The following is a 10,242-nucleotide window of genomic DNA, read 5'->3' as shown; positions in this document are numbered from 1 at the left end:
AGATTCTAGATAATTTTTATCAGGTTTAAATTTATTAAGCTCTTTAAAATCAAAAAAGTTTCTAAATAAAGTTGTTCTATAATTTTTCAATAGCAGCAATAAAAAGGTGTTAAGCAATAATGCATTAATTTCTCGTTTAGAGCTTTGAAGATAAGTTCATGGGTAATAAATGTATAATAGAAATAAATTTAATGTTTATTTCAACCACTTTGACACGCTTATTTTCCGTTAGGAAATTAAAATATTCCGACATTTCAAAGATGCATATCGAATGGAGTGCTGTTTGGATTTAAAAAAAAATATACGTTATCATTTCAATATAATATAAAGCTAAATTTAACAAAAATTTCAGAGAGACTATAATAAATTATTTGCTTTCTGTTTTCTTTGAATTGGTTCTCAACATATTAAATTTTGTAGTTCCCTAACTAAAACTTATGCTATTCTTAAATGTATAAACAACATCTATAAACCATGCAACCCATAATCCCAACCAAAATCAAGTTAACAAATATTTGAACGAGGTTTTGTGTAATTCATAAAGAAAACAACATTCGATACAAAAGAAAAAAAAGAGAGAAAATGTAAAATGGAAAAACAAAGACGTTTAGATTATGATTAAAATTTAAATGCTATACTGAGGCGTCGTCTGGTTTAGTGCACTAGATTTCCATGGCATCCTTGTGCTCGTCCGGTCTCGTTGCATCCTCCTTCTCTGCCGCTTCCTTCTCATCTGTCTGCTCTCCATTGGCATCCGATTTGGTTGCAGCTTCTTCGGCTGCCGCTGCGGCAGCTGCCTCCTTGGCCTTCTCATATTTGTTGACCTCAAACTTGCTGACATCACCGCCGAGCATGCGGAGAATGTGCACCGTCTCATCCTTGGCCACGTAGGCACGCAGACTGGAGGTTCCCCGCCAGCCGACAATGAAGAGGGTGAAGGACTCGTCCACATACTTAAGGATACAGCTGCCAACGCCTGCAAGCAAATGTGAAACCAGTTAAAAAGGATTTTTAACTACTTAAAATACTATAGTAAATAAAATAATAATAAAATCCATTTAAAGTGTGAAATTTGACTACGAATTTGACCCTCACGCAATTCGAATTCCGCAAAACGCCGTCTTATTGCACCATAAAATTGTCTCAGCTATGTTGTGTGCAAATTTCAGCCTCCTAGTTCTTATGGTTTGGGCTGTGCAATAATCAGTCAGTGAGTGAGTCAGGACAAATGATTTGTAATAAGCAAGCTGTCGTTCTATAATAAATATGACATCGAAATAAAAGGACATAGGGCGAAAAATATTTTTTTTAACGAATTTAAAAATATTTGAATGCAGAATGTATTAAAAGACCAAATAATGATCAAAATGATATTCCGCTTGAAAATCGGTTTAGTTTTGATCAAGTTATAACAGTTTGCAGTTGATCAGACTGCGGATTTAGCCACTTTACAAGTCAAAATTTTTGTACAATTCAACATGATTTTTTACAAGAAAATAAAAGGTCTCAGAATCAAGTTTAAGGTGTTGTTTTATACTAATTACAATATAAGGAGTTGATTAAAAGTGAAAACATGAGATTTAAAATTTTGAATTTTTGAAATTTCAAAGGGGGGACCCTTAGAATCGAAATCAATATCTAGTAGAATCTAGAGAAAAATATTTTTTTTTTTAAATTCAATAAAATTCAAATGCAGAATGAATTAAAATGTCAAATAATGACCAAAATGACATTCCGCTTGAAAATCTTTTCAGTTTTGATCAAGTTATGACAGTTTGAAGTTGGTCAGACTGCCGATTTAGCCACTTTACAAGTCCAAATTTTTGTTCAGTTTCACTTGATTTTTTACAAAAAAATTAAACGTCTCAGAATCAAGTTTAAAGTGTTGCTTTATACTAATTACGATATAAGGAGTTGATTAAAAGTGAAAACTTGAGATATAAAATTTTGAATTTTCGAAATTTCAAAGGGGGGACCCTTAGCATCGAAACCGAATCTTGGTCGAAAATAATTAAATTTTCTAAATGAACAAATTTTGAATGCAGAATGAATTTAGAGTTCAAATCATGATCAAAATGATATTCCACTTCAAAATCGGTTCAGTTCAGATCAAGTTATGACAGTTGGAAGTTGGATAACTTTTTACCCTAGCAACTTTACCACAACCGTACCGGTACAAACGTTTCGGTATTCGCTTTTTGACTGAGAATTTTCATTGGGTTACGGTTTTAGTTCCGGTACTAAAATTCGGGTAACGGTTCCGGTGTTATTCCCTGATTTTAGGTCTTTTTTTTTTTGAATAAATATCCCCAATCCTTTGTCAAACTTACACAACTCCTTGCAACGCTCCTGCGTCTCCGGCTTGAGGTCGTGTGTGGACGGCGGCTTCGTCGGATCCTGGCAATTGAGCAGCAGGATGAGATCCTCGCGCTCCACCTGAATGCGTCGACAGTTGCCAATGAAGGCATTCGATGTTTGCAGTCCCTCCTGGGCCAATCGATAGGGATTCAAGGTGTGACGATTCTCGCAACGGACAAATGTCTTGACACCCGTATTGATAATCTTAATGTTGTGCTCATTGTTGAGCACCAAGTCCCGTATTGCCTCCGAGCAGTAATAAATGTTCTTTTTGCGCTCCGTTTGACATCTGGTCAGGAGACAACGTTGATTGAAGGCCTCATCCAGTTGATAGAACTTCTTGAGGGACTCGTAGTCCGCATCCTGTTCGCCAAAGAACACATACGGATCCTCCTTGTAGCCATGCAGACGACGACGCTTGCGTTGCGGTCCCCAGGGAGCGGATTTAAGCTCTACGGGTTTGCCGGATTCATCTAGTTTAGGTTGCTCCGATTGTTCCGGCTCTGTTTGCTCCGCTTCCGGCTTCAAATCCTGCACATCATTCTGCTCAAAGGACAGGGCTCTACGTTTTTCTATAATGGCCACAAAGAAGCCACCCGTATCCTGCATATGTGGCAGGATTCTCATGCATTTCTCAATGCCTATGGTGGACATCTCCGCCGCTGGCAGCGGGAACATGGCTGGCCGGATAATTGTATGCAAACTCTCGGGTACTTCTTCGAAATTGCTGAATATAGTGTCCACCTCCTTGGTGGCCAGCTGCCAGTGGTTCATGCCGGGATTATGCTTCAATCCTGGCACCAGATGCGAGGCATCTATCAATTCTAGAGCGCCATTTGCATCCTTAATGATGCGCTGCACCACCGCCTCGTTCTCAATGGGATTCATGGAGCAGGTGGAGTACACCAAACGTCCGCCCACCTCCAACATCTCCGCACCACGTCGCACAATGCGATATTGGACACCATGCAGATTATACGCCTGCGCGAGGTTCCATTTCATCCAAATATCGGGATTCTTGCGCAGTGTGCCATCTCCAGAGCACGGCACATCGCACAGAATCTTATTAAACTTTAAGATAGACTTCTGTCCCGTAGTTGGATCCGTCTGCAGCAGATTGGGAAAGAAGCTGCTGTCGTGATTGGTAACCAGCAGGCAGGGAGAGTTTAAGCGCTTCGCCTGATGCACCAGCATATAGCAACGATTGTTATCCACATCGTTGGCCAGCACAAAGCCCGGCGGAATCTTGTGCTGCTCCGGCGACGCATGCAGCGCCTCTATCAACTGTGCCGTCTTCGAGCCCGGCGCAGCGCACATGTCTAGCACTTTATCGGTGGGCTGCACATCCAGCACCACGGGCGGAATCATGGATACCGCCTCCTGGCGACTGATATTACCCGCTGCTGTTTCTACTATCAAAAAGTTATGCAAACGATGCAGTGGCTCTGAGCGGCGTATATCCTTGCGTGTTAAATTCAACTGGTAGGCCATGCCATTGGGATACCAGGGTAAACATAAAGGATGCTCCACTTGCTCCTCTTTTAAACCATTCAATTCGGCGACTCCGCGCATATATTCTGTAAACATTTGTGACTCTATAATGCGTAAGAGCGCTTTGGCCTCATCCTTAAAGCCTGTCACACGAAATGTCACCGGCAAATTGTCCCGAATCTTCTCCAGAAATTGCGTCCATTCCTGCTCATTTTCACATATCCGCTGCATTTGATAGTATTTAATGAAAAACGCATTGTCACGTTCAATCTCCTTGTACGGCTCCGAGCGGCGATCCGGCGGATTTCCCTATAAATATTAATATTACACATATTAAAAACATAAATCAACTGCACAGACTTTTTCATGTAATTTCATTTAATTGCCATACAATTTCACGCTTTTGTCGCTTGCGTGCTGCAAACGGATTCTGTTTCTTGCCACGTGCCATTTTCCAATTATATTTTTGTCTTAATCAAACAAAATAAACGTAAATGCAAAATATAATATTTCTGTTAGCCGGCCACACGTGTTTATTAAACACAGGGCTGCAAAGTCATCAATGGTCCATGCGAAAGCAACAATGGTCCTACAATTTCGCGATACATCGATAAGCGCATGTAAGCGATAATGGCTATTTCACTGCATTGCAAACGCTAAACAAAACAAAGGCATATAAAATCTTAAAATAATTTAAATTTAAAGTTGCATTCTTTACACTTTTTATGTTATTTTATTTGGTTTCTATTTGCTCGATAAGTTATTAAATGTATATCTCTGAAGCCCTAGTGACAACTTTGACTATCGTTTGATGTCACAATTTAGCTTTTTATGGCTTTAAAAGTTATTTTAAGTAAAGAAAAACACTAAATATATAAATGTTTCTTTGTGTTTTGAGTGCTTAGCCTTTTTAGAATTTTCAATTTTGCTACATTGTTTCTTTATATCAGCATTTTCAAATATGGCTATTTTTAACGGTCAATTCCTAGTGCGCTGTGCGCACTGCTACCAACAAAGATATTTAATAGCTAGTTTTGGCTATATCGATAGCCAAACCAATTGTAATCGATAATAGCTCACATTTGATTTAAATCGAAATACAAATTAAATTGTTCAATTGCACAAGTTGTTGAATGTTTGTGAAAACAATGGAAGCGGAAAGCGAAGAAAATAGCGGAATGGATGACATACTATATCTGTTGCATCTGGAATCACTTAAACGTTACACAGATGCAACCAAAGACGTGAATCGCCAAGTGGAGGAGCAAGTGCGAATCTTTTCGGATGCCAAGCGTGAATATAAACGCGAATTCATACGCCTGGCCGACTTTAAGAAATGTGTGATGCTGTGCAATGCATTGGAGGCCAAAAACGCACACATCGATGACAGCCAAGTTGAACGCACCGCTAGCGAATTGTCCAAAGCGATTGCCCGCATCTCCAGTGACAATCGACCCACCAAACTTGATGTGCCAGCCCTGGAGGAATGCAAGCGTCAACTGCAGACAAAGCACAAAACGCGTGATCAGCTATCGAAGCGCCAGCTGAACGTGGCCGTTAATCGGGAAACTCTGCAGGCACTCTCCACCACAGTGGACAATGTGGAGAAGAACTTCGAGGCGGCAACTCTGATGGCCATGGATCAGTTCACCAGCGAGCTGCAAGTGGAGAATGAGAGTGGAGAATTGGGGTACTCCTGATATGTATATTTAAGTGGAGAATAAGGAATAAAGTTCTCCGTACATAAATATATTTAAGTGGAGAATGAGGATTAAAGTTCTTTTTACATATATATTAAAGTGGAGAATAGAGAATAAAGCTCTTGTTACATATATATATTTAAGTGGAGAATGGAGAATAAAGTTCTCCTTACATAAATTGAAGTACATATCCGGCTGATTAAATCTAAATTATTATATCTATCAATTAATCAAGTCTTTATTATGCATCATCTATAAAACTCTTTGTCCTGACTCGCTCATTCACTCAGACTCACTGACTGATCATTGTAGAGTCCAAACCATAAGACGTAGAAGGCTGAAGTTTTCACACAATCTATTATGAGGACACAGTGGGTCAAATAAGCTGGGAGCCACAGTAGCTATAGCTTTAAATGCTCTCAATTTTTTTTTTTTCGATATAAAACCATTAGGATTTGCTTAGGATATACACTCGAAAACTTAAATTATTTTGCTTTGCATATAGAATAAAGCTCACTTATACAAAAAAAAGATTGTTTTTCATGTTTAAAGAATATGTGTAATACGGAATACAACTTGATTTTTATTTTTGAACACATATTTTAAAGAAAAACAAAATTCATGAAAAAATCATTATTTAATGAGTTTGATTTTTGTACTGAAAAATAATGATTGCTTTACAAGTTGTAATGTATAACTCAAAATTAATTTTTATTAGTCCTGTTTCGCTTTTAACTTTCTCTTTTAAAGGATAAAAATTAAATTTTTTATCACCTTTTAATGCTTACATTTTTTGATTCGTTCATTTAATAAACTATTCTAAGAAACACATTATGTATGATACATAACTAAAGTAAAGAAGAAAAAAATATACAAGACATGTAAATATATTATTTTTTTATAAAATGTGTATTTTTATTTAGTCAAAACAATTACATGGCTAACTGTAAATACTTTATACGGTCTGCCACGCCTTCTTTTTCACATTTGGCATACTTAAAAGACGCTTTATACTTTTCAAGTACAGTGTCTTAAAATACAACTAATGATAATGATGATGAGAATCATGATGCTGATGCTGATGCTGATGTTGATGATAATGACGCTGCAAGCATTTTGAAGCAACGACAATCAGTTATTGTACTTTCGGTGGGGGGGATTAATTTTAATTAGAGGCAGGCAGAGTAGCGCATTCTAAGAAAGAGAGAACAAAAGAGCACAGAATTAGTTAATGGTAGCTGACTTGGCTTAAAAGCCTGGGCAGAAAAGACGAAGACGCCATTAGTTGGCGGTATTACCACTTGGATCGCTTGGACCAATCTTTGGGTGTCCAGTGTAGGCACTTGGAATCGATGCGGATCTTACGCTTCTGCATTGCCCGATGATGCTGCTCAATGGTGTCCCGATTAATGCAGACGATGTACTGACCCTTATAATAATTAATCAGATTCAGATTCTGTAAAGTGGAGATGACATCCTCCTTCTTGATCGAAGTGCACTCGCAAATGTCACTGGAAAAGATACATTAAACTGGAATTAATATATTATAATTAAGAAATTATTGATGAGAGGATTGGTAAAATCGACATTGATCGATTGCATAGAAAAAATAGACAGTAAAGAAAAAATATGTAAGTCTTTAAAATTTGATGCAGAATGAATTCAGAGTCCAAACCATTAACAAAATGACATTCCGCTTAAAAATCGGATCAGTTTTGATAAAGTTATGACACTTTGAAATTGGTCCGACTTCGGATCTAGCCACTTTACAAGTCAAAAATTTTGTACAATTCAACATGAATTTTTACAAAAAAATGAAAACTCTCAGAATCAAGTTTATAGTGTTGTTTTATGCTAATTATGATATAAAGAGTTGATTAAAAGTGAAAACTTGAGATTTAAAATTTTCAATTTTCAAAATATCAAAGGGGGGACCCTTGGCATCGAACCCCAGATTTAGAATAAAATAATTTTTTGTAAAAAATAAATTAATTTTGAATGCAGAACGAATTAAGAGTCCAAAACATGATCAAAATGACATTCCGTTTGAAAATCGGTTAAGATTTGACAAAGTTATGAAGTTTTTGAATTAGTATTCAAGGAGAAAATATGAAAAAAACGACTTTGATCGAAAGCATGAAAAAAATGGACAGTGAGGGAAAAAAAAATTAAAATTTCTACTTTTAATTCAAAAATAAAAAAGAGTTCAAGTTATGATTAAATTGATATTCCACAAACAAATCTGTTGAGGTTCCACAAAGTTATGAAATTTTGAAGTTTTCGAAAGAGCGTCAATAAGAAAAGTATGGAAAAAATGAAAAGTAATGAAAAAAAAAATTAATTTTCCAATTGAGTTGTCGATTTGCCATAAAAATCGATCAATTTAACTATATTAATCGTGAAAAACCATTAATCGGGTTAAAGAAGTGGAAAATCGCTTTAACGAAATAGGACTTGTCGGTTTATCGATGAATTTTAAAAATTACTATAGTTCTAAGGCATACTTGATGGTTATGGTGGGCTTCTCGCCATCCGTGCTGGGATTCTGGCTGATGAGGATCTCGAGTATGGTCTGCGCCCAGTAGGAGCGATACGAGAGCAGGCCCAGATCGGAGAGTGGCTTCTCCGGTGAACCGGTTTTGCCCTCAAACTTGGACAACTCGTAGCTAAACTCGATGAGCAACTTGCCATAACCTTTGCGCTGATATGGCGGCATTGTCAATATACAGGCGACATTGTAATCCTCGGTGCTCTCCTTCTCCTTGGAAAAGTAGCCGACAATGTGAAAGCCACGTGAATCGAATTCCGTCATAATATAGAATAGAAATGGATCCGTGTCATAGTAGAGCGTCTTGTGATCCAGAAACAGTTTGGCCAACAGGCAAAGATTCTGTGCATACACCTTATTCTTGCGTCCATCGATCTCAAAGAAGGAGATGGTATTCTTGCGATAGATCTCATTGCCCGGCGGATGACGTAGATTGCATTTGGACAGATGACGTTCCAGGCACTTGCGACTCTTGCAATACTTCAAACAGAATTCACAGATGTAGATGCAGCTCTCCTGGCACAGCTCTTGTGGATATGGCGAGAAGTACCAGGGTTTAATGCGATGTCGTCCCAGCTCAATCATTTCCACATTCTTCATGCGTGTAACGACATCATCCTGATGTGTTACCATGCTGCCCGATTGTCTGGGTGTGGCGATTTTACCATCCTGTGAGCCATCTTCGTTGTTAGTGGCTGTTACAGGTGTTGTGGGCATTAAGCCTGCTCCGACTCCTGTTCCGGCTCCTGCTCCTGTTCCGACTCCTCCGCCTGCTGCATCACCTGTCACATGCACTGGCGTCTGTGGCAGCTGCTGCTGTGACTGTTGCTGCTGTGACTGCTGCTGATGTTGCTGCTGTGACAGTTGCTGCTGTGTCTGTTGCTGCTGTGACAGTTGCTGCTGCTGCTGCTGCTGCTGTGGCAGCGTCTGCACATGTCCTGCATGCACCTTCCGGCGACGATTAATGCGCTTCTGCAAAGCTATGGCCAAACCATTGCCATTCACCAGATCCGCATTGCTGTTGCTGCTCATGGAATTGCCGCTGCCAATGCCAACGCTGCCGCTGGCGCTGCCCACAGCGCTGCTGCTGCCGCTGCCTGGATGATGTGTCAGCGACTGCGACAGCGATTGCGGTGATGTCGGTCGTGATACACTGCCTGCCAAGGAATGATGACGCTTGGGTGTTGTGACTCCGGTGCTGGTGCCAGTTTGTGGACCATCGCGGCGCGGAAACTGCACCTTGCGTGTGTCCAGATCATCCTCATTCACCCACTCATCCAGCCGCTTGTTAACTGCACACAAAACCAATGCCATTAACACTCATTTGTTATTATTGTTTATCTTGTTTACTCACAATCCACATAGTGCACATAGAACTGACGTCGTCCATCCAATTCCTTGATGCTTACAATCTCCGCCAGCGGCCAGTCGTCTGTTTTGTGCATGCGCACCGACAAACGGCATCCTTCAGTCAAAGCAGCCTGTAAATATACACATTAAATCTATATTATTTTCAACATAAACAAAACCGCATCAACAATGTTCAAGCGGCAGTTAGAAAGAGATAGCGCATGCACACTGCTTTCGGTTTCAATATGCATGTTGTTGTTGTACGCATACCGTCGATTCACATATGGATGCAACATCATCGTCAAATTCGTATTTGGTTTTCATAACGCACACTTGTTAATTAATTATTAAATAATATTTAATTCACTGCACGCGTTCGACCCGTTGAACTTTTTTTTATTATATATGCTAAAGGCGGCAGTGTTGCCAGTCAGTCTGACTGTTAGCAACTTAGCTATTTTATAGCTAGTTCTGGCTATTTTCAGAGTTCGTTTGCTAGATAAATTTAAAAATTGCTATTAGCTAGAAATCTAGCTTCTTTCAATATATATTCAGCCAAGTTTTGTCCTTAATTTTTTTTTTGTAAAAATGTGCACAAATGCCCACAATAACAAATTTAGATTCTTTTCAGCCAAAAACAGCTACTGTTCCCCCTGAAAACTAAGAAGCACTGGTGTCAACCGGTCCAAAAGTGGCCACCATGCAAAATTCTCCGATCTGGCAACATTTTCCATTTCATTTAAATTGCAAAAACAGTTGCAACTCAGAAAATTCCTTGTTTTTTAATTTTTTTAA

At 39.0% G+C, this 10,242-nt stretch overlaps 3 protein-coding genes across 4 annotated transcripts; 1 reads left to right on the top strand and 2 right to left on the bottom strand.

The window, feature by feature from the left end:
- Positions 1-599: 599 nt before the first annotated feature.
- On the bottom strand, positions 600-4,398 carry LOC117793372 (tRNA (cytosine(34)-C(5))-methyltransferase). Its single transcript, XM_034633678.1, has 3 exons — positions 4,241-4,398; positions 2,331-4,158; positions 600-976 (listed from the first exon to the last, which is right to left on the bottom strand). The coding sequence occupies exons 1-3, from the start codon at positions 4,298-4,300 to the stop codon at positions 663-665; spliced, it is 2,202 nt and encodes a 733-aa protein (XP_034489569.1). The 5' UTR covers positions 4,301-4,398; the 3' UTR covers positions 600-662.
- Positions 4,399-4,915: 517 nt separating this feature from the next.
- On the top strand, positions 4,916-5,779 carry LOC117786749 (augmin complex subunit dgt4). Of its 2 annotated transcripts, XM_034625123.1 has the most exons (2): positions 4,916-5,526; positions 5,706-5,721. In XM_034625123.1, exons 1-2 carry the CDS (start codon positions 4,983-4,985, stop codon positions 5,708-5,710), a joined length of 549 nt encoding a protein of 182 aa, XP_034481014.1. In that variant the 5' UTR covers positions 4,916-4,982; the 3' UTR covers positions 5,711-5,721. The 2 variants fall into 2 exon arrangements, with proteins under 2 accessions (XP_034481014.1, XP_034481006.1); XM_034625115.1 differs by having other exon boundaries at positions 4,919-5,779.
- Positions 5,780-6,439: 660 nt separating this feature from the next.
- Positions 6,440-9,919, bottom strand: LOC117785272 (histone acetyltransferase Tip60). Its single transcript, XM_034623209.1, has 5 exons — positions 9,718-9,919; positions 9,452-9,578; positions 8,054-9,389; positions 6,848-7,060; positions 6,440-6,743 (listed from the first exon to the last, which is right to left on the bottom strand). Coding segments are annotated over exons 1-5 (1,731 nt in total). The 5' UTR covers positions 9,772-9,919; the 3' UTR covers positions 6,440-6,742.
- Positions 9,920-10,242: the final 323 nt, after the last annotated feature.

The sequence above is a fragment of the Drosophila innubila genome, chromosome X, assembly GCF_004354385.1.
Source record: "Drosophila innubila isolate TH190305 chromosome X, UK_Dinn_1.0, whole genome shotgun sequence".
NCBI lineage: Eukaryota > Metazoa > Arthropoda > Insecta > Diptera > Drosophilidae > Drosophila > Drosophila innubila.
This window is presented reverse-complemented; position numbering and strand designations above follow the sequence as displayed.

Coding starts and splice junctions, on each gene's coding strand:
- LOC117793372 (XM_034633678.1), bottom strand. CDS start 4,300: ATGGCACGTGGCAAGAAACAGAATCCGTTTGCAGCACGCAAGCGACAA. Junction 4,159..4,240: donor AGCGACAAAAGCGTGAAATT/GTATGGCAATTA, acceptor TAATATTTATAG/GGAAATCCGCCGGATCGCCG. Junction 977..2,330: donor GGAGCGTTGCAAGGAGTTGT/GTAAGTTTGACA, acceptor ATTTGCTTGCAG/GCGTTGGCAGCTGTATCCTT.
- LOC117786749 (XM_034625115.1), top strand. CDS start 4,983: ATGTTTGTGAAAACAATGGAAGCGGAAAGCGAAGAAAATAGCGGAATG.
- LOC117785272 (XM_034623209.1), bottom strand. CDS start 9,771: ATGAAAACCAAATACGAATTTGACGATGATGTTGCATCCATATGTGAA. Junction 9,390..9,451: donor CTATGTGCACTATGTGGATT/GTGAGTAAACAA, acceptor TTTTGTGTGCAG/TTAACAAGCGGCTGGATGAG. Junction 7,061..8,053: donor AAGCCCACCATAACCATCAA/GTATGCCTTAGA, acceptor TATCTTTTCCAG/TGACATTTGCGAGTGCACTT.